The 21,378-nt window shown below is 63.9% G+C and overlaps 3 protein-coding genes across 4 annotated transcripts; 2 read left to right on the top strand and 1 right to left on the bottom strand.

Annotated features, from left to right (window-relative positions):
• Nucleotides 1-482: 482 nt before the first annotated feature.
• Nucleotides 483-5,859, bottom strand: CHLRE_10g456400v5 (uncharacterized protein). Of its 2 annotated transcripts, none has more exons than XM_043067063.1 (15): nucleotides 5,591-5,859; nucleotides 5,471-5,508; nucleotides 5,249-5,358; nucleotides 4,921-5,041; nucleotides 4,421-4,545; nucleotides 4,204-4,275; nucleotides 3,881-4,000; nucleotides 3,574-3,673; nucleotides 3,344-3,416; nucleotides 2,932-3,072; nucleotides 2,624-2,754; nucleotides 2,359-2,423; nucleotides 2,061-2,183; nucleotides 1,841-1,951; nucleotides 483-1,651 (listed from the first exon to the last, which is right to left on the bottom strand). In XM_043067063.1, the coding sequence occupies exons 1-15, from the start codon at nucleotides 5,635-5,637 to the stop codon at nucleotides 773-775; spliced, it is 2,256 nt and encodes a 751-aa protein (XP_042920461.1). In that variant the 5' UTR covers nucleotides 5,638-5,859; the 3' UTR covers nucleotides 483-772. The 2 variants fall into 2 exon arrangements, with proteins under 2 accessions (XP_042920461.1, XP_042920460.1); XM_043067064.1 differs by having other exon boundaries at nucleotides 5,471-5,505.
• A 110-nt stretch (nucleotides 5,860-5,969) lies between these two features.
• On the top strand, nucleotides 5,970-13,580 carry CHLRE_10g456350v5 (uncharacterized protein). The gene is made up of 18 exons (XM_043067062.1): nucleotides 5,970-6,838; nucleotides 6,960-7,047; nucleotides 7,192-7,376; nucleotides 7,547-7,736; nucleotides 7,867-8,012; nucleotides 8,159-8,308; nucleotides 8,449-8,681; nucleotides 8,782-9,421; nucleotides 9,547-9,699; nucleotides 9,822-10,309; nucleotides 10,428-10,625; nucleotides 10,758-10,920; nucleotides 11,072-11,149; nucleotides 11,291-11,423; nucleotides 11,537-11,595; nucleotides 11,734-11,958; nucleotides 12,106-12,358; nucleotides 12,550-13,580. The coding sequence occupies exons 1-18, from the start codon at nucleotides 6,215-6,217 to the stop codon at nucleotides 13,104-13,106; spliced, it is 4,563 nt and encodes a 1,520-aa protein (XP_042920459.1). The 5' UTR covers nucleotides 5,970-6,214; the 3' UTR covers nucleotides 13,107-13,580.
• A 209-nt stretch (nucleotides 13,581-13,789) lies between these two features.
• On the top strand, nucleotides 13,790-21,184 carry CHLRE_10g456300v5 (uncharacterized protein). The gene is made up of 8 exons (XM_001698501.2): nucleotides 13,790-14,640; nucleotides 14,777-15,192; nucleotides 15,422-17,793; nucleotides 18,173-18,339; nucleotides 18,608-18,669; nucleotides 18,857-19,042; nucleotides 19,439-19,523; nucleotides 19,874-21,184. Exons 1-8 carry the CDS (start codon nucleotides 14,425-14,427, stop codon nucleotides 20,525-20,527), a joined length of 4,158 nt encoding a protein of 1,385 aa, XP_001698553.1. The 5' UTR covers nucleotides 13,790-14,424; the 3' UTR covers nucleotides 20,528-21,184.
• The last annotated feature ends 194 nt before the right edge of the window (nucleotides 21,185-21,378 follow it).

Genomic DNA, 21,378 nt, shown 5'->3' with positions numbered 1-21,378 from the left:
TTGAGGGGGGGCGCAGGGGGGGGGGACCCCCCCGCTAAAATGCATATCAACCAGGAGAGCCCCCCCTGATATCGACTACAACAAACGTCGATGCAGGCCACGATCAGTCGGCACTGATAGCTGGGCGCAGGGGCTAAGTTGGGCATGGTCCAGAATCCAACACACCGCCAGCTGCTGGCGACGGCAGCAGCAGCCGCTGCTGACGACTCTGTGCCGCGTGCTGCACCGTTCAAGGGCGCAGCTGGCAAGCGCATGCTTCGGCCGCCGTTCATGCCGGACACCAACATCCGAGATGCAGGCGGCGTCGCGGCCCGCCTGCCTGAGTCGGGGGCCTCGGCCGTGGGCTGCTGGAGCCGCCTCTGCTGTGGCCGCCGCTGTGGCTGCCGTCTGCGCTGTTTATGAGAACGCCCCCACTCCCCACGGTTCCCTCCTCACCCTGCCTTCCTTGTCGGCTCGTCCCTCCCGCTCGTGTAGACGTTCGAAGAGCGACGTCCTTACAGCGTCATGTCCGCTACTCTGCTCCTTGTGATATTGTTAATACTGGCACACACGCAAAATCTGCTGGTAAACTTGAAGTCCCGCACTCTTAATTTCGAGCCACCCTTTGCCCCGCACCCCGACCCCCGCGCTTGCCGATCCCTGCCCGTCTCCAGTTCTCCGTGGTAAAACTTCCTGCGGCCTCCAACCCTAAACATGCACCCTCACGTCACTTCACATCCCCATACATCACACCATACCTTACCACAAATCACAGCGCAAGCGGCGTTCCTAGCTAGTCCCCATGCGAGAGTGCTGCGCCGCTCTGCAACGGCGGCTTACTCCGGGTCATCTGCTGCACCCCCTCACCACCACTAAAGTGCCCACTGACGTCGCCCCAGCTCCCGCTGTTGCCGCTCGCACTGCCGCTGCCAGGCCGCGTCGGCGCACCCGACCCCGCAGCCGCCCCTCCAGCCCCGTGCGGGTGCCGCTGGTGCAGTTCGCCGTGCGAGCTCCACGCGCCGCTGGCGCCGTACGCCACCGCGGCAGCGCCCAAAGCTGAGGCCGCCTGTCCCTCACCTGCGCCGCCCCGCCGCAAATCCATGCTGCCACGGGCTGCGACTGTTGCGGCCCCGGGCCCCCGCCCTACCGCTACGTCCTCTTCGTCGCTCCGCTCGAGGCTGTCGCTCCGCTTGGCCAGCAGGCCTTGCCGCGCCTCGCTGCCGTGGCCGGTGTGGCCCATGCCGCCCAAGATGCGGTCAAGGACCCCCACATGGTGTTGCTGGTGATGAAGATGGGGATGTTGATCGCTGTTGTGACTCGGGCCATCCTGCCCGTGTTGGCCCTGTTGCTGTCCTGAGTTGTGCTGCTGCTGCTGCGTGTAGCCGTACGGATGATGTGTGTAGTCATAAGCGAGGGGATGGTTTGCGGCAGCCCTGCCGTTCACGGCGTCGCCATCCTCATCGTTGTCTGGCCCATGCACGACCACGCCTGGCGCGGCCAGCTCGTAGGGGGGCGGCGGCGGCAGGCGCTCACCTGCCGCCAGCTCTAGCGCGCCACCGGCGCCGCCACCCCCTGCTACTGCCGCCCCATGCCCCTTGGCAGCGGCAGTAGCAGCGGCAGCAGCAGCGGCAGCGGGTGTGATCCAGCCGCGGGCGTGGTGATCAATGATCACCTGCAGCGTGGCAGCTCTCGAACCTCACTGATAGCCGTGGGCGCGTGGCACATCACGCGCCTCCCAAGGCGCGGCCCGCCTCCCGCCGCCTGCGCCTCCACATACTGAACCCGCCCCACGCACCCATCCCGCCCAGCCCCAGCCCGGCACCCGCAGCCGCCCGCTACGCCCCGCCCCCGGCCTGCGCACCGTGCCGAAGGAGTCTCCCAGCACGTTGACCACCGTTCGGCATCGGTCCAGGAACCAGTCCACTGCCAGGATGATGGCGATGTCGCTAGCGTACTGCTCCAGTTCCACAGCCTGAGCGTGGAGGCACACCAGAGGGGATTGGAAGGTTGCGCGCGCGTCGTGCCAACGCAGACACGCAACGGCGGCCCCGGCGGCCCCCGGCCCCCGCCGGCACCCGCACCTGCAGGACCATGAGCATAGTCACCAGGCCGGCGGAGGGGATGCCCGCAGCGCCCACCGCCGCCAGCGTCGCCGTGAGCGCCACAATGACGGTGCCGGCGGCGCCCAGCACCACACCATGCGCCTGTTGCGATGGGTTACGGGCAGCTGCGTGTCGAAACCGACGTAGCCGAGATCAGAACCCGAAGCCCACGGGGCTTGGTAGCGGGCTTGGTGTGTGCTTTCGGGGTGCCAACAAGCCAGGGTGCCAACCCACGCCTACCCATGCACCAGCAGGTAAAAGGACTGGTATCCAGTACCTGCGCGATGAAGATGACTGTCACCGCCTCGTACAGCGCCGTTCCGTTCATGTTGACGGTCGTGCCTGTCGCGAAGGCAGCCAGGGCCAAGGCCAGGCAAATGAAATGCCGCAGTTTAGCTCTCGCTAGCATCAGCAACCCGCCATACACGCCCGTAGATTTAAACACCTTCCATCACCTGCCACCAACCCCACGGGCCGATTCTCGCATCACCGGGATTGCTAGAATATATCAACAACGACAAACAATAGACAGCAGTGCTCACCCAGCGGCAAGAAGAATTGCACAATGCGCGGGTCGCAGCCCAGCCCCTCGGTGGCGCAGCGCATGGTGATGGGCAGCGTGGCGTTGGAGGAGTCGGTGCCGAAGGCCGTGGCCATCGCCTGGGAGAAGCCTCTGATGCCGTGCAAGCGTACGCAAAGGTGGACATGGCGGAAGGTCACATGCAGGTTTCATGGTAGTTGAGAGATTGCAGAAGAGGGCTGTGTCAAGCAAGGGCCAGGCGTGCGGCAAATCGGCATGTCGGCCCCTGGTGTGTGCCCTACATGCATCCGCCTCCCGCTCCCTCCTCACCGGTACACCTGGCCCGGGTTGCGCCGGGTGGTGGCGTAGTAAATGGCTGGCAGGATGATGAAACCCCACAGCAGCAGCCCCATCAGCACTGCCAGAATGAACAAACCCAATGCCTCCAGCGTGGCCGCCAGGTTACACGCCCTGTGAGTGAAGGGCACGTGCCAGAATGGTTACGGTATGAGGGTTCGCATGGCATGCCGCATGCGGTTGCATCAGGGGTGCGCAAAGGAATGCTGGCACCCCTGATCACCAAGCAGCCAAGGAACCAGTTGCAGGGCGGTGTGCCTGAAATACCGTATTAAGGTGAGGTGGGACGGCACGTGTCATGCGTACAGCAGTGTAAGCGCATCGGGCGGTGCAGGGGACACCGCGCGGTAGGGGCGATGAACAACCGGCGGGTGCGTGTACCCACTTGCAGATGGAGGTGGTGATGAGGGAGGCGATGCCAATGGGTGACGTCCAGATGACCCAGTTCACGATCTTGCCTGCAGCAGCCAAGGGGGGCACAGAGAGGAGGCCCAGTGCCACAACCCCACAACCCCTCAGCCGCAACGCAACACATAAGCATAATCAGGGCGGCGTTTGTGACACCCCAAAGCCGCGATCTACTCTTCCATTGTCAAGCAATCCTCACTGCCTCACCGATTGCGTCGTTGAAGATGTTGATGATGGTAATCATGGGCACGGCCTCTGGGCCCATGGAGCTCAAGGCGGCGCCCATGAGCAACGACACCGTAATGATCTGCGCGGCGGCAGGCGGTGTGCAGATTCAGCGGCAGGGTATGCCTCTCTGCCCTGACTCATCTCACACACAACACGCCTTCTGTAATAAGACCCAGCCACCAGTATTGGTAACATCTCTCGCCCGGATCCAGTGCTCCGACCGGCCGCAAAGCCGCGCCCGTGCCGCGTCTGACCCCACGCACGTCTACGCCCACCGCCTCCTCACCCCGAGCACGTTCATGTTGACTGCCGCTGCGAACACATTGTCGGGGAAGGCTGACTTGATGACGCCCAGGAAGGCCTCCACGGGGCTGTGCTGGCCCGTGCTGGCGGCGTGACTGGCCACCTGTGTTTGCAGGGTTACATTTATGATTAGGTTCTGCGTGTGACGGGGGCCGCAGCTCCCTATCCGGCTCTCAGTCGGACTATGTGGCCAGCTCGGAGAGGGGGGTTGGGGCAGCCCTGAAGCGTGGGCTTGGGAGTGTGGAGAGGACCGGTGAGGAATAGACAGGACCACAATCGGGTGCAGGCCCAAAACAAGTTCCTCACCGTTTTTTGGTTGGCGGCGTGGCAGCTGCCCTCCCCGCTGTCCAGCTGGTCAAACGGCGAGCCTCGCCCGGGCTGCGGTGTGCGGGATGGCAGGGCGGCGCACATAAGGCGGTGGGTCACATATTAACTGTGCTGTCCTTATTGGGTTATCGTCTTATCGATTACTAGCCCGGCGTGCCGTACATACTACCCCTTCCCCCGGGCTCCTCATCCTCACCCTCACGATGTTGACGATGGCGATACCCAGCACCACCGCGCCCATGGTGGTGCTGAAGTAGTACAGCAGCGTGTAGCGCGCCACCTTACCCATGTCCGCTGTGCTCTGCCGCAGCGCACACACACCTGAAGCCAGGGGAGCGGAGCGCCGTGCGCCATCAGCGAGACGGGTGGTATGCCGCACAGCACGGGCAGGCCAGCCAGAGTCCTTATGCCCGCGGCTGGTGCGGTGCAGTCCGTCGGTTGGCATGACGCGGTCAGGCAGCCAATTCTTGTCACCGTTGACTCCCACAGTCCCACCACCTGCAACATCAGCCACCTCCAATACCCGCGCCCACGGCCCCCCCCCGGCGCGCACACAGCGCCATGCCCTCCTCTGCGCCCATTAGGTGCTGGGTTTGAAAACTCCATGCTTGGTATTTGAGTTTTTGTCCTCTCCGGCTCCGTTATGGCTGCTGCCTCTCTGACCCTCCGCCGGCTGCTGCCCAGCCTGGCACCCACCTGCCATGACTGAGGCGGTGATGAGCGGCAGCACCAACATCTTGAGTGTGCGCATCAGCAGGTCGCCGGGCAGACCGATAACCTCCAGCGCCGTGGGGCTGAGGTTCGCGAACGACAGCGCCTGGTGTGCACGGCCGGTGCCGACCAGCAGTCGCGTCACGGTTACACAGGGGGGCGCGTTCATTGGCATTGGCCCACACGCACGCACACATGCACGCACGCACTCGTACGGCTGTTCATCTGACGATTTTCCCAGGGAGTTGCAGCATAAATCATAATCAAAGGTCATAGAGAAGCATGACACGGCCACACGTGACCAGACACGCACCGTGCCCAGGATGACGCCCACAGCCACACCCGCGAGGGTGGCCAGGAGCAGCGGCTCATGCTCGATGCAGTGTCGCACCACACGACGCAGGCGCGCGGTCCCTGAACGACCTGTGGGGTGTGTGGATTGTGTACTGTATGAAGGCAGAGGCTGGCGTGTTCGGGAGGTAGGATGCCGCGGGTACAGGCAAGCTCTGACGCAGCCAGGCTGTGCCTCACTCACTTGGCAGCGCGCCTCGTCCCAAGCCGTGTTCTCCACTGCTGCGTATCACGACGTGCAACGCGGAGTACTGGTGGGCGTTGCATTTTAAGAAACATGTGCTCTTGTGTACAGTCGGCCCACCTGCGCGCCCCGGCCACGAGCGGCACGTCTTCATGCACGAGGTGCATCCCCAACCGGCAGCGCAAAATTCTCAGAGTCGCGTTGGCGATGGCCCAGTTTATTGCTCAGCAGTATATGGCAATGGTAGTATGCATGGATTCCCTCAGGTGGGAAATACTGCGAGCCGCGCGAAGACTCGCAGCTAACAAGGGCTTGTACGCGCACCGGCTGCAAGGGTTGTGCAGCCCTCAAGGTTTATTTACAGTAATAGCTTTGCATCCTGGTGATAAAAGGATGTAATAGCATCGCTAACTCTGAGCTGTAAACAAAAAGCTCGATCCGCCCATCTTTCACTCACTGTCGCAGAACACCCCTTGTCCCACAAGAACGGTTCTTCATAGGTATTACAACTACTACTCACCGAGCTGTTGGGCCTTGGGCTCGCTACCCCCCGCAGACCTTGACCAGACCGCTGTGCTCAACACAGCCCAACCTCGAAGACCCGCCTTGTTGAAATGAATCATTGGCGAAAATAGCACACAACAAATATCATAGCTCGCCCTGCCGATCGTGGGGCCCTGCAAACTAGCACCAATGACGGGCACGCCAGTCCATGCGACGCCCTTGGGGACGCCCAGGAGCACGATGACCAACAACTCAGAGGCCCTCGGAGCAGCAATCAACCTGCCTGGAAAGTCAGAGAAGGTCTGGGTGGGCGTCCGCGTTCGGCCGCTGTTGCAGCACGAGGTGGACGCGAAGGAGACCGTTGCCTGGCGTGCAGCCGACAACTGCACCTTAAAATGCCTGGCTGAGGAAAAGGGCAGCACGTCGCACCAGCAGAAGAACGTGCAGCAGAACGCCTTTCTCTATGACCGGGTCTTCGCCGACAGCTGCAGTTCGGAGGAGGTCTACGCCTCAGCAGCTCAGCCGATGGTGCAGTCGGCTATGGAGGGATACAACTGCACGCTCTTCGCGTACGGGCAGACGGGGTCGGGCAAGACGACGACGATGCGCTCGGTAATGCAACATGCTGCCAAGGACATTTTCATGCACATCTCGCGCACGCGCGACCGCAACTTCGTGCTGCGGATGTGCGCCATCGAGGTTTACAACGAGGTCGTGCATGACCTGTTTGTTGACACGGACACGAACCTCAAAATCAACGATGACAAGGAGAAGGGCCCTGTGGTCGTGGACCTGTCAGAGCAGAACATCGAGTCAGAGGAGCACCTGATGAAAATGCTGAAGGCCGTGGAGGGTCGCCGGCAGGTGCGCGGTAACCCTGGGGAGGTGGTGCAGGATAGGCAGTGGGCAGGGCCTAGGCAGCAGCGCTTGCCAGTTCGGCTGGGTTTGGGTGCTACAATTGCTGATACTCTCTGACGGTGCGCAGGTCCGTGAGACCAAGATGAATCAAAAGAGCAGCCGCTCCCACCTGGTCGTGCGGCTGTACGTGGAGAGCCGCCCTGCAGTGGCCTCCGGTGGGTGGCCCTGGCGTTGTCAGCTACGGTGCTTTCGTGTGACCATGGCGGGGGGGGGGGTGCGCATCGCTGGTTGCTGCCTGGCATTGACGACATCGCTGGTAACTGCCTGGCATTGACGAACCTAATGTTTGCGCTTTGCAGACGAGGACAACTCGGACGAGGAAGGCTCACTGGCCAGCGATGACAGCAGCTCGGGCGAAGGCGGCGCGGGCGTGCAGGCACCACGCATGTCCACAATTAATTTCGTGGACCTAGCCGGCAGCGAGCGCCTCACGCAGGCGTCTATGACGGACGACGTGGACAAGGAGAAGCTACGGCAGAAGGAGGTGCGTTTAGCAGGGTGTGCCTAGGATGCTGAGGCGGAGGTTGGTGATACGACGCCAAGGGGCGCGGGTTGGCGTTGACGCGACGTCACGAGGCACGTGTTGCCGTAGACGGGCTCCTTCAACGGGACGGGATAACATGAAGTTTCCGTACGCGGCCGTCACGTTCACAGGCCAGCAACATCAACGTCAGCCTGCTCACGCTGGGCAAGGTCATTCGCGCGCTGGGCGCGGCCGCCAGCAAGCGTGGCGGTGGCGGCGAGCACGTGCCGTATCGCGAGTCCAACCTGACCCGCATCCTTCAACCCTCGCTGGCGGGCAACTCCCGCATGGCCATCATCTGCAACCTGTCGCCCGCCTCAGGTGTGAAGCCATGGGCATCAACAGACTGGGATGGACGCTACAGTCACAGAGAATTGCCTGCGCTAAGTGGCTCCCCGCCCGGGGCGGGAGTCTTGGGCTTAGCTGCCGCTCCCCATGCCGTCTGACACAGGCTCGGTGGACAACAGCCGCGCGGCACTGCACTTCGCGAACCACGCGAAGAATGTGATGATGCGGCCCGTGGTGAACGAGGTGCGGGACGAGCAGGCGCTCATCCGCAAGATGGAGGTGGAGATTGCGGAGCTGCGCCGCAAGCTGGTGCGTATGGCGGGGAGAGGGGCTTGGTTGGAGGTGTTAGTGAATGCTTTGTAGCGGCATGTGGCTTGCGTGCAGTAAGTGAACGATATGCCAGGGATTCAGCTTGCGGCAAGCGCGCTGAGCCCCAATTTGCAATGTGCCCTCAGGACCGCATGGACCGCGGCTCCAAAAAGAGGGCGCTGGCGGAGAAGGATGCTGAGCTGCGTCAGGCGGTGCAGGAGCGTGAGGCGCTGGCGCGCAAGCTGGGCCAGATGGAGAAATTCATCATCCGCGGCGGCACCGGCAGTCCCGCCCAGGTGAATAGCGGTATGAGGCGCATGCACGCTGTGATGGGCAGATCACAGTGGTTGGGCGGCAGCATGATGATTTAGGAGTGCGGGTATCTGCATCAACCAGCACTTAGGACAGCTACTCGCTCCCTTGCTGCGTTTTGCAGGGCCTCCGCCGTAGCTTCGACGGCGTGGACATGAATGGTCTCAACGCCTCCGTGGCGGGTGCTGCTGGAGCCTATGGGCGGGGCCTTACTGGAGGCCTGGCGGGCGCGGCTGCGGGTGTGGCCGGCATGTCGGTGCGGGCGTCGTGGAACCCCACCAGCACCACCTCACCGATGGACGGCCGGGCCACCGCCGCAAGCGCAGCAAACAAGTTGTCAGCTGCACTGGTCGGCAGGTGCGCTATACCCTAGCCAGGTTGATGGGTGCCTGCCCTGAGCTCAGTGGACCGCTGCGTCCACCTCAACTCACTCGTATTACCCTTCCCTACTACTCAGGTCGGTGGCGCCCAACCGCCTGCTCCTGGACTTCTGGATGCTGAAGCCGGACGTCCGCAAGTGCCTGAACAAGATTGAGGGCACAGCAGGTGGTGCCTCCGGCATCTCGCCGCAGCTGGCGCGTGGCGGCGGTATGTTGGGCGCGTCAGTGGCTGCGCGCAGCAGCAGCGTTCCCTTTGCGGACGCTCTCAACGCGGTTGCTGCTGACGCGCAGCGGCAGAGCTGCATGCCGGGCCTTCGCACCGAGATTGGAAAGCTGCAGACGCCGGAGGGCACAAAGGCGCAGGAGGCCCTGTCCGCTCTGCAGGCGGAGGTGCGCGCCTACAGCCAGCAGCCGGCTGCTGCCGCAGCGGTGGCGGCTGCCGCCAGCGCCACGCCCGACACCGCCGACCGCTGGCTAAGCCAGCTCAACGAGATGCTGCAGAACATGGAGGCGCGGCAGCAGCAGCTGGCGGCGGAGGCAGCTGCCGCGGCGACTGCCAATAGCGCCGGCGCGGCCGGGGATGCCGCTCAGGCCAATGACGGCGCAGAGGACGGCGCTGACCCAACCGACCCGCTGCTGCAGCCGCCCAGCGACGAGGACCAGGCAGCACTCATGGAGTACCTGCGCAGCGAGGTCGCGCGCCTGCAGCGCATGCGGGTGCGTTTGTGTCGGCCAACAGTATACATTAGGAATGACGTGATCCTTTGCGCACGCGGTGGATGCAATCAACACCGGGCAAGTGATGTGACATTGCTTATGATGCCTGCCGCACATTCACCCAGGCCGCAAACGAGCAAACCAAGCAAGCAATGGACTCCCTGGCCTCCAAAGTGGAGAACCTGCATGACTCGGCGGCGGCGGGTGCCCCGGCAAGCGCTGAGGCGGCCCACGCGGGGGCTGCGGAGGTTCTGGAGCGTCTCAAGACTGCCCTTGAGGTGAGGAGGGGATAAGATGGGTTGTACGGCAGGGATTGTGCCGGAGTCATCAAGAGTCCTACAGAACTTGGGCCATTGCGTCATGGCTGTTAACGCCTTACTGCTGGTGTGGCTGCGCGCAGGAGGCTGATGCCCTGGAGGAGTGCGACGAGGAGGACGAGGACGCCTCGCAGGACAGCAAGACCCCTGGCAGTGCAGGCGGCCGCCAGGTCGTGCCTCGTCGCCGCCGCGCTGGCGCCGCCGCCGACGTTGGTGAGGCCACCAGCAGCCAGCGCTACGACTCACCGGTGGCAAGCGGCCATGCCGCTACCGCCGGTGCCCTGGCTACGGGAGTGAGCCCGACTGCAGGTCCGCAGCGCTTGAGTGGCACGAAGCTTCCGCGGGCGCTGCTGTCCGACGCCGGTGGCCTAGATGCTGCCGGAAACGGCGCGGTGCTCAAATCGCCGCGCCTTGGGCTCATGGCCTCGCCACACGGCGGCGCCGCAGGGACGCCGGGCGCTGCGCTCACATCCACGCCCAACAGCAAGACCCTGCGGCCTGCCGGCGCCACGATGTCCGCATCTGTTGGCGCCATGGCGCACGCGGCCCTGGGCCACCACGGCTCTGACAGGTAGGGCAGGGGCCGCTGGCCTACGTGCACAGCCCACATTGACACGCTGCTCAATCGACATCGTTGCACGTTACAGCCTCTGCATGAAGCAACACGCCCGCTTTGCCGCCTTCCACAGCCCGCGCGGCCTGGCGGACACGGCGGACGAGATGGCGCTGCGCCGCATGCGCACGCCCAGCTTGTCCATGCAAGCCTCCGACGGCGAGCCTGGCGGTGCCCGCACCGCCAGCGTCAGCAGCCGTGGCGCGCTGCTGCGCTGGGACACGGACCGCGCAAAGCGCATCATCAGCCGCGAGAAGGATGCCATCCATGCATGGTGAGAAGCGTGCGGGCGCTGATGCTCTAGCGGCAGTTACGTTGCGTGAAAGCCGAAGCCTGACCCAATGCAGCAGATTTCTGCAAAGCTGGATTGCGTCTGCAGCCACGAGCATCGTATGCCGTTCCGCAGGTACGCCGCTGAGGTGTCACGGCTCAAGGCGGCCTTCAACAAGGAGGCGCAGGCGGACGTGGAGGCAATGAAGGAGGCGGTGGAGCGGTACAAGCACATGTTTGAGGAGACGCAGGAGCGCGTGGAGCGGCTAAACATGCAGAAGCAGCTGCTCATCAAGCAGGTGAGCCGGTGATGGAAAGGCCCGTGCTGCTAAACATTATGAATGGCCGAAAATCCAATGGGGCTGGACAGCAGGCTAGGAACACGTATGGGGGGCTTCGATTGAGTTTGGCTTATGACGTTCGAGTGGCTCTGCCGCGCTATGCATGCAGGTGCTGCAGCTGGAGCTGGCGGTCGATGAGGCGGAGCAGCGGGAGGTCAGGAGCGCCGCTCTTGTTGCGCAGCTGACGGTAAGCAGTTGTGCTGATGAACGCTGACTCCGAACAATGATATCCGTGTTCTCTTTCCCATGGGCCATATTAAAATCTGCTTTTTGAAGGCGTGGTCGTGTTGCTGGTGGTCACTAACCAAGTGGTGTTTCCCACACACAGGCTGAGCGGGACCAGGCCCAGTACGAGGCCATGCAGGCCAAGGGCCGCGCGCAGGCGGCATTTCTGCAGGCGCAGCGCGCACAGGCCGCCCTGCAGGAAGCTCACGCATCGCACCGGCCCATGACGCCGAACGGTAAGACGCAATTGTCTAGTGGGCTTCCCATGCTGCTCATGCTGCGGATGCGACCTACATGAGCAGAAACACGCATGACCGCACCCTTTACAATGTGCCCCGTATGGATGCAGAGCAACATGCTTTCATTGACGACGAGGATGACGACTGGGCCAATGCACCGACGCCTGAGGTGCGCACTTGTTTCATACTGCACGATAGGCTGCCCTGCAGTCACGCGCTTATTGACCCAACGCCAAAGCACCCAGCACGCAACCTCTCCAAACCCTTGTCCGCTTACAGCTGATCTTGTCACCGCCACAACTGACAGGCGCTGATGGCCCAGATCTGCGAGCTATGGAACAAGCTGCACGTTCCGCTGAGCTACCGCAGCCACTTCTACCTGCAGTTCCGCGACAAGGAGCCCATCCACCTGTCCATGGAGCTTCACCGCATGAAGAACCGGATGCAGCAGCTGCAAAAGCAGGCCGACACGGTCATGGAATTCCACATCAGCCGTACCAAGGCAGTGGAGAAGGCGAAGCGCGCACTGGAGGTTAGTGTCGCTGCTTGGGGCATGTCTGCCTCTTGGTATGCAGCTGGTACTCTTGGTCCCGGGGCCCAGGACTGGAGCATGCTTAACGCACTGAGGTAGTTCTACGAGCACGCTATTAAACCCATACGCCTTTTGCTGTCACTGCAGCGGGAGCGCAAGGTGCTGGCTGCCGAGATGCGGTACAGCTACAACCAGGCGCAGCGCGAGGAGCTTTTCGAGGCGTGGGGCGTCAAGCCGAACTCCAAGGGCCGCAAGATGCAGCTGGTGAAGAAGCTGTGGGAGCCCGCCTACACCCAGGACCAGGCTGGCATTGAGGCGTGCGCGCTGGTGGTGCGCCATCTGGCCGGACCCGACGCCACCGAGCAATTCGTGCAGCTCATGTTCGGCAACACCGCGGAAGGTGAGCCACTTGCCCTGGGGGCGTGGTGTCTGCTTGACCCCTTGTGTGCACGGTGTGGCCGGGTATACAGATATACAATCCATCCCAAGGGTTTGCTTTACCTTCGTATGCCGTATTTCAACTGGTCGTATAGATGGCTGGATGAGGACTGATACTGTCTTTTCCCGTCTTTCACTGCCTCGTCTATACAGCGGTGGCTCGGCCTACACCGGTGGGCGCGCTGGTGCAGACCCTGGTGCGGCGCGTCACCACGCCACGGCCACGGGGCAAGGGCACGCCCAACGCCGCGCCCACGGCCTCCGGGGCGACGAACGCAAACAACCCTGGCATGGTCACGCCACGCGGCGCGTCCGTCGGCGGCATGTTGTCACAGCTGGCGGGGCGCATGGGCTCCTTCCTGGGCCGTGACAACGCCGGCGGCACTCGCGCGTCCACGCCCGGGCTACCGCCAATGGCACCCCAGGCCACCCCCCGCGGGGCACCGCCGCCGGCACCGCTGGCAGAGGGCGCGACGCCGCGGCACACGCCGGTCGGCTTCGCGTCGCCGCCACAAGCCGGGCCACAGGGCGAGGTGGGGCCCATGACGAAGAGCTTCGCGCCTGGCGGTGGCACTCCGCTACCGTCTGCGCGCGGGTCAGGGCCGGCCGACCGGCCGCCGCCGTACCCTGCGCAGGCGGCCGGCACGCCACCAGCGTCGGCGCGGGGTGCACCCACGTACGCAGCGGTGCCCGGGCGTGCTGGTGCATGAGTCTGTTTGACGCTGCGGCAGGTGTAGGGATTAAAGTGCAAGGTAACTGCTTTGGTAGCAACACATGTGTATGTTTAGATTTGGTAAGTGCCGGTCACCCGGTGGTGGTGGGCTGTGGCGCTAGGTAAACTGGTAAGAGGGGCTTCCAATTGTAGCTCACTTGAAGGAGTGCCACAAACAATTGCATCATGGTTGAAAGTTGGACGACAATGCAGTGGCTGAGTGCCTTTAGATACAAGGTACGCGCGTAGAAGGTCGCCACCATAAGTACCAACCCTCGTCGTGAAATAGAGCAGGTGCTAAGGCTTACGATCCGCGGAAGCGGCAATGGGCACGAGGTGCCGGCCGATGGATGCGGGGTCCTAGGCGTATGGCAGGCAACTCCTGTCGGCTGTCAGCGGGGCGGGGGGCGTTGGCTAACCCAGTACCCCTTGAATGCCCCAGCGCTTTGTTTTACTGTAACCCTTCCCAAGCTGAGCTCTTAAGAGCCATAACCCCTAAGCCGAAGAGGAGTAATGGCCACTCAGCCGCCTGTGGCCCCGCTGGGGCCAAACCCTAGTTGAGCACTGGCGCTGCCTCAGGCCACACGGACTGGTGCACCAGTCCGTGTGGTGCAGCGACCGGACACGCGGCCACTCTCCTTGTTCGCGAGGTCCCGCTTCCTGACTTTGACTGGCTATGAGCAACAGCAAATCTAGGTCTATACCTTTAACTTGCGCATATTGCTGTTTGCTGAGCGGCGGCTGACAAGGACCCCGGGGTCGATGCACTGCCGCGCAGAGTCGCGACAAGCTCTCTTAGTTAGATCTATTTACGTCAAAAGAACGCTGACATGTCCAGATACACGATACTTGCAACGCTGTGCACTTCTTTGCTGCGGAAAGGTTAACTGGCCCAAAGACTTGCGGCGCAGCGCTGAAATAGCTCCCAAAACCTAGATACGCTCCGTCATGAAACAAAACATGTATATATTAGCAAAAGGGCGTGACTGCCGGGGCGAGCGGCCTCGCCCAGCCGATCTCTCCATCGTGCTTGCTGTCACCGCTCGCTGCTCAACACAGGCTAACTTAGCTTGCCTTTGGTAGACATTGTGCAATCAGTCACACCTCAAGCGCTAATCTTCAAAATCTTTCGGTCGACTGAAACGATAGTGAGCGTCTCAGAACGAGTCTTGTGTAGGCCGCACGTTTGAAGCGGTCGGGGCCGTGTCCAACGTATAGGTTGCTGTTATCAAGAAGAAACAAACCAGCTGGTAGCAAACCTCGAACGAAGTATGGCACGGCCATAGAAGCCCGGCCTTGCGGGAGAACTCCGGAAAATGGGGGCTCTACCGTGCCCAGCTCATATCGAGCATCATCAGGGCTTATCATCGTTTGGGACACGGCGAGTCCTGCGGCAAAGCGTGGCTTGTGGAGCTCACCGCAGTCGGCGAAGGTCCCTGTGGGCAGGCGCTTCTCCCGGCGCACCTAAATATGACGAGGGCGCATTATCGTGTAGCTTTCAACTGGGCTCGGCGAGCCTGCACGTCAGCGAGGTAGGCTTGTTTTCTTGCCACAGTGTATGGGTGGCTCGGGAGACCTGGGAGATCGGAGCGTTGGGTGTTCGGGGCTCGCGAATGGTGCAGAAACAAGCTTCGTGGCATTTAAGGCGTCCCGCGACAATAAACGCAGGTTCGAGGTTCGCGACACGCGACACCAAGGGCCCCTCCAACCGGCGGATGTATCGAGCTCCCGAAAACTCTCGCGCTCACGGAGGAGCAGGACCAGCGGGCTGCGCGGGCGACCAGCCAGCTGCTAAATGCCATCAGTCGCTGTGCCGCGGGCTCGCCTTTGGCGCGCTTACTGACTGGTCCTCATGGAGCCGCGAGCGCAACTGGTGCCGGGAGCCACTCGTCGTCGGCCGGGGCGCCCACGCCGACGCCGCGGCCGGACATCGCGGCCGCTGCAGCGCTGCTCCCCTCGCTGACTTGGCGCTGGGTGTCGGTGGCGGACCTGGAAGGAGGCTGGGTTGACCGCGGCGTAGCGCACCTGCTGCGGGAAGCCTTGCTCGTGCAGAAAGCCGCGTCCGACGTCAACGCATCCGTCAGGTGGGCAGCACCGCGTTCTTAAGGCGTGACCTGCCGTACATTGCTGGCAGGGCTCTGTGGTATGGAGCCATGGATGTCCGTTGCAGTTTGTTGACTCAGCACGCGCTGGCAGGCTGACACGCTGCGGCATGTGTGCACGTCCGGAAACGTTCCTTGCGCGAGCTGGGCTCAACCTGACATAATCTGCTGCCCGCCTGCCGCTGCTACCCTGCGTATTCCTCTGCCGTAGTGAGCTGGTCGGGTGGTGCATGGACAACTGCAGCGCACCCGCGGCGGCACTGGCGGCGCTCTGGGGGCAGCAGCAGGGAGCTGCGCTGCCCGCCCGCAGCCGCAGCTTCTACGGCCTGCTGCTTCAGCGCCTGGACGGCGGTGGCGCCAGCTCAGCAGTTGCTGCTGCGGCAGGCCGCCAGCCGCACGAGCACCAACAGGAGCGATCATCAGCTGAGGCGTACGGTCTGTCCCCGGCACTGGTGTTTTGCAGCTCAGTCGCCCGCACCGCACTCTCCACCTCCTCACGCCGCGGTGGGCGCTCCTCCTCTTCAGAGGAAGACGGCGATGCGCACGACGACCGGTCGCACCCACATACGCAGCAGCTGCTGGAGCAGGACGGGTCGGAGCCGCTGGTTGGTGCTGCTGCGTCCCCCTCCAGCAATGGCAAGCGCTCGGCGGCTGGCCCTAGCGCCGGTGCCGACGTTATCCTTGTTGGTGAGCTGCCCGGTGACGTGCTATTGGACGAGTCGGTGGGCAACGTCCGCCGCCAGCAGCCGCACGCGAACGGCTCCGGCGCTAAGCACAACGGCGTGAATGGCAGCGGTAAAAGCGGATCCGGTGGGGCCAAGGTGGCGCATGCGCATGTCAACGGCTCTGCAGCAGACACGGACCCAGGGCAAGCAGCCCTGGGCGTGAAGGGGAGCGCAGAGTCTCCTCTGGAGCAGCCGGCGCCGGCGGCAAAGCGGTCAGCTGCAGGAAAGGCCTCCCGGCCTGCCGCGCTTCTCCTGAAGCGCCCGTCCCGCAGCGCCGCCCCGCCAGCACCAACGCTGCCCGACGGTGCGGAGGCGGACGGATTCGCATCGGACGGGAGCGGCCTGCCAGGACACGGGCAGCAGCAGCTCTCCGCCATTGCGGCGGCGGCAGCAGCCTCATCGCTCCTGGCCGGCCCGGCGGCGCCCATGTCGTTCCTGGAGACGCTGAGCGACGACGACGACGAGGCGCGGCGCGCGGCGTCGCTCCTGAACGGCGCCGGCATGTCCGACCCCGCCTCCGCTAGCAGCACCAGCACCAGTAGCAACAGCGGCACCAGCAACCTGGTGGGGCGTGTGTTCGTGCCCATGCGGCTGGTATCGGTCAGCCGCTTCCCGCTCCGCGACGCTCTGGGCCGGCCGCTGCCCGACGGCCTGGCCGTGCCGCCTACTGGGCCCATCGTGCTCAGCAACGACGCCCGCGTGTTCCCCGGCACTGAGGGCCTGCTGTCCGACTACGCCACGCCCGCCGGCGACAAACTCGCCGTACGGCTGGAATACATCACGGACCGCTCGTACGCGTACGGCGACGTGGCGCTGCAGCTGTTCAACATCAGCCGCGTGACGCGCAAGCGTACGGACAACTGCCAGATGCTGGTCAACGGCAAGCCGGTCAACGTCGGCGACCCGGGTGTGCCGCTGGTGCCTGGTGACGAGATTCGGTTTGGTCGCAGCGCGGCGTTTGCGTTCCGGCTAGAGGCACTGCCGGAGGCGCCGTCTGGGCTGGAGGCGGCGGTGCAACAGCTACAGCTTCACGCCGACAGCAGCAGCAGCAATGGCAACGGCAGTGGCAGTAGCAGTAGCAGCGGGCTGCCGCAGGTCAGCGAGGAGGAGGTGGCGGCGGCGGCGGCTGACATGGCGTCCCTGTCTAACATGTCCCGCCGTGACCCGCCCCGTGCTGAGGCGCTGCTGCGACGGCTGCTGGCGGCGCGCCCGGGCGACGCCGCGCTCTGGCTCATCTGGGCGCAGATGGCAGCGCGCGTGGAAGGCCCCGGGCCGGGGCAGGCCAAGGCGCGGATGCTGTTCCGCGCAGCAGCCGATGCCGCCCGGCGCATGCCTGTGCTGCCGCCGCCGCCGCTGGCGCTGCAGATGGCGGCGCGGCGCGCCACCGGCGCCGGCCGGCGCCGTCGGCGCGGCGCCTCCACCACCGCATCCATGGACGGCGACGACGGCGCGCTCAGCGTTGCCGACGGCAGCAGCAGCGCCGATGCCGCGATTGACCCGGCATCCGGTGCTTCGCCGTCAGCTGCCGCCGGCGCGCCGGCGCCCTCCGCCCGACCGCGGCACAACTGGTTGCTTGTGCAGGCGCTGGGGAACTGGGGCAAGCACGAGTGGCGGCTGCGCATGTATGGCTCCGCGCGGCACCTGTTCCGCGCCGCCGCGGACGAGGCGGCGCGGCACTCGGGCGGCCTGGCGGCGGGCGGCGGCGGCGCGGTGATGCACTACTGGGGCAGCCGGGAGCTGGAGGCGGGCAATGTGCGCAACGCGCGCATCGTGGCGGCGGAGGCGCTGCGCAAGTGCCCGGCCGACGTGGCGCTGTACGTGCTGGCAGCAAGCGTGGAGCTGGAGGCCAGCAACCTTGGTAAGGATGCTAGCGGGGCTTGCGGCTGCTGCTGGTTTGATTGTGTGTGTAGCGTGCGTGGCGCGTTGCATAGTTAGGGCCAGGCAGCTCGGGTATGGTTGCGTGGGCGGGACGCTTCAGCACGTCTCAGCTGCGCAGCTGCAGGCCGTGCAGGCACAGCTGCAGTAGCTGAGCAACGTTATTAGCAACCTGGCGACATGGCGTGCGCATGGTGTTACGCGTTCCTGTCGCGAAACAACCCATGGTACCGCACGTGGGCCGCACGCACCGCTCATGAGTCAGCACGGCTCCAAACCCCTCCACCCAACTTGCCCGTCCTAAGCCTACACAACCCCAACCCTAACACGCCTCTTCAACTCCTTTCGCCTATCTTATACAGAGCTGGCCAAGGGCTACTGCCAGCGCGCCTACGCTCTGGACCGCACAGACAAGCAGCTGTTTTTGATCTGGCCGCGTGTGGAGGCGGGACTGGGCGACCGCGACAAGGCGCGATTGCTGTTCGAGCGCGCACTGGACGCGCACCCGCTTAACACCAAGATCATCAACGTGAGTGTAGTCTTGGAGGGGAGGATTGGCTTACGGTTGCTGGGTTGGAAGGGCGAATAGGGGTATGGCATTGCTGGTAACGGGATGAGCACGGAGGGTGCAGTGGTGATGGGCGGAGGGAACAGCTGTCCAGGACTTGGCAGAAGGCTTGTGAGCAGGCTGGGGAGGATAGGGGCCGAAGGAACACAGGCACGGGTGCGGGGCGGAAGCTGGCAGTGGTTGTGAGGTCACTGATGCACCTCCTCCTGCGGCCTTCTCCTCATTGCAGATGTACGCTCGCTTTGAGGCAGAGGAGGGATCCTACCGCGAAGCGGCAGAGCTGTACGACAGGTGCGTGCGTGTATTGTGTGCTTGTGAACGGATACAAACACATGTGCGCGTGTGTGTATGTGTGCGCGATGCCGATGGTGGCGTGCGCGGAGACAAAGTATCTCTTTGGTTAAAGGAGGGAGAGGGCTGGGTTGACGGGCGCTGGAATAGGGCCGCCCCAACCCGCAACCTCTCCCACTTTCCTCAGGGCGCTGCAAATCGACCCACTGTCGCCCGGCCCCGGCGTGCACAACCGCGCGGACTGGGCTTCCATGGAGACCGACCTGGGGAACACAGGCCTGGCGCGGCAGCTGCTGGAGGAGGGGCTGGAGGCGCACCCCAACAGCGCCGCACTGCTGGTCGTGTACAGCAAGCTGCAGAGGCTGGAGGGCAGGTGGGCGGGGGTCGGGGCTGGGGAAGGAGGAAGGGGCTGGGGATGGAGGAAGGGCCTGGGGAGGGAGGAAGGGGGCGAGGGACAGTGCAGCCACGGGTTTTGTGGACTTTCTGCGGGCGGGAAAGGCGGGGGCGGGGCGGCGGCGGGGTGTAAGTTCCAGTAGCGGGTTGGAGGCGCGCTAGGAAGGATGGGAGGCTGAGATTAGGGGCAGAAAAAGGGATGGGAGGGAGGCTGCACAGGAAAGGGCCAAGACAGGGCCGGACTAGAGAGAGGGCTCAGGTCGGATGGTAGGGAGCGCCTGGTCCAATCTCGGGAAGAAGCAAGGAGTAGTGCCCCAGCGGCACCAGACACGGCTCCTTACGCGATGCGGACCGTCATGCTGTATCGCCTCCACAGGTACCAGGAGGCTCTGGCGGCTGTGCGGCGGGCGCAGGCGGTGGCGGGCGCGTTCAATGCTGCGGTCATGAATGAGCGGGCACAGGTGGGCACGGCTTCCTGGGCATTGTGGGGCTTGCTCGGCAAGGGGTGGCAAAAAAGTGAGGAGCCAAAGCGTGCGGCTGGGGTTTGATTGGGGCAATGTGACCGGTCGGCATATTATGGGCGGCATTTCGGGTGTGGTACGGTTCGGGTGTGGTACGGTTCGGGTGTGGTACGGTTCGGGTGTGGTACGGCGGAATCTGTCGGTGCGGTGCTCTTCAGGGGTCTCATTGCTGCCGCTGCGCACAAGCGCCCATTGGCCATTGCGCACACGGCATGTCCGGTACCCTGCTTCCGTGCTCCCTTTCTCGAACGCAACACACGCGGTTGCGCTCTCCATGCCTCCTCTCACAGGTGCTGCGTGCGCTGGGCGAGCGCGAACTGGCCGCCAACCTGTCGCGCCACGTGTCAGCCGTGAAACAGCTCAACCGAATGAAGCAGCAGGGCTACTGGGGCTCAGAGGCCTGGAGGGCGTTCGTGGAGGCCACACGCACCCCAGAGCAGCGTACCCTGGTGGCGGCGGCGCGGGCGCGCCGCCTGCAGCTGGGCTGGGCGCCGGCGGTGCGCGGCGCAAAGCCGGCGCCGCCGCCGGGCGTGGTGGCGGGCGACGGGCGGCGCCCGGCGGCGCCGGAGACGCAGCAGTGGATGGCGCTGGAGGAGTTGCGTCGGCAGCGCGCGGAAGCGCGACGGCTGACGGCGCAACGCACGGCGCGACTGCGGGCGGAGGAGGCGGCAGCCGCCGCCGGTGGTGGTGAGGCGGGTGCCGCCGCCGCGGCGGCGGCGCTGGCGATGGGCTCCACTGGATCCATGGGAAGCATGGACGGCGATGAGGGCTACGATGACGAGATCCAGGATCCTGTGATGTACGGCGCGGATCTTGGATCCGGGCCATTGCCACGGAGGCGGTTGGAGGACCAGGACGCGGATTATTATGAGGAGCCTGAATCCATGGCGCTGCCGCCTCTGGATGCAGTGCGCCGCCCCATGCCCGATGCCGACGACATGTGAGGAGGTGCCAGGCTTCCGACGGCCGGCGTTAGCGCATTTGTATGCATGAGCGCGGTTGTTTACATGCTGGTGGGCGTGGTGCGCGGGGGGCCGGCGGCGTCGGGTGCTGGTGTGGTGTGCTAGTTTTAGCCAGCATACCGTACACTCCTGGCGGCCAACTCGAGTTGTAGCTTGAATGCATATGCAGACAGGAAGGCAGTTGTGTGAGGTGGGGGGCGGACAGCGTAATGGAGTACCGTCAGTAAGAGGATGGAGTCACGGAGCATGTGCTAGAATGTTCCTGAGTGCTGCATGAACTGGCTACTGCCTTGGGGAGTCGACCGCGCCTGCGGTGGTTGGGTCAGTCTCAGCAATTTCAGGTGGGTGATGAGACGATGAGCTCTAATGCATATTATCGTATGCGCTGCTGCCTGCGCACTCTCGCTGTGTGAGAGGAGGGCTACAGTAGGCTAGGCCGTGTAGGGCGTGCAGGCAACACAAGAGAGCCAGTCAAGCAGAGAGAGAGAGGGAGGGGGCAGGTGTTGCAGTGAGAACTGGAATCGTGTCGCAGACAGATTGCAAGGCGTAGTCCCACGGCGGCTATCTGCACACAGAGCTGCCGTGTGACATGTGCAAAAGGGCGTGAGGAGATGGCAGTGGCTGTAACAAGAACAAAGAACCCAAACGACGAGTCTACCGCCAAGGGAAGAACTCGAACGATTTCTTGGCCGTGTTGGCCAAGCACCACCACGTCAGGGTTGCCTAGTACGCGACCCTCTCTCCACAATACGCGTATTAATACAGCGTACTAGGATTTCTAGTACAGTACGTTAAAATACGGTGCATAATACGCTGGGCCAGGAAATCCGGGG

The sequence above is a fragment of the Chlamydomonas reinhardtii genome, chromosome 10, assembly GCF_000002595.2.
Source record: "Chlamydomonas reinhardtii strain CC-503 cw92 mt+ chromosome 10, whole genome shotgun sequence".
In the NCBI taxonomy this organism is placed as follows: Eukaryota; Viridiplantae; Chlorophyta; class Chlorophyceae; order Chlamydomonadales; family Chlamydomonadaceae; genus Chlamydomonas; species Chlamydomonas reinhardtii.
This window is presented reverse-complemented; position numbering and strand designations above follow the sequence as displayed.

Bases quoted from the DNA above. Each gene is read 5' to 3' on its own strand.
- CHLRE_10g456300v5 (XM_001698501.2), top strand. From the start codon at position 14,425: ATGGGGGCTCTACCGTGCCCAGCTCATATCGAGCATCATCAGGGCTTA. The intron at 17,794-18,172 runs GTAAGGATGCTA...TATCTTATACAG, and splicing joins GCTGGAGGCCAGCAACCTTG to AGCTGGCCAAGGGCTACTGC. The intron at 19,043-19,438 runs GTGGGCGGGGGT...TCGCCTCCACAG, and splicing joins CTGCAGAGGCTGGAGGGCAG to GTACCAGGAGGCTCTGGCGG.
- CHLRE_10g456400v5 (XM_043067063.1), bottom strand. From the start codon at position 5,637: ATGCACCTCGTGCATGAAGACGTGCCGCTCGTGGCCGGGGCGCGCAG. The intron at 5,042-5,248 runs GTGCGTGTCTGG...CGTGCACACCAG, and splicing joins TGGGCGTCATCCTGGGCACG to GCGCTGTCGTTCGCGAACCT. The intron at 1,952-2,060 runs GTGCGGGTGCCG...CTCCACGCTCAG, and splicing joins CTATGCTCATGGTCCTGCAG to GCTGTGGAACTGGAGCAGTA.
- CHLRE_10g456350v5 (XM_043067062.1), top strand. From the start codon at position 6,215: ATGACCAACAACTCAGAGGCCCTCGGAGCAGCAATCAACCTGCCTGGA. The intron at 10,921-11,071 runs GTGAGCCGGTGA...CTATGCATGCAG, and splicing joins AGCAGCTGCTCATCAAGCAG to GTGCTGCAGCTGGAGCTGGC. The intron at 11,596-11,733 runs GTGCGCACTTGT...CACAACTGACAG, and splicing joins CCAATGCACCGACGCCTGAG to GCGCTGATGGCCCAGATCTG.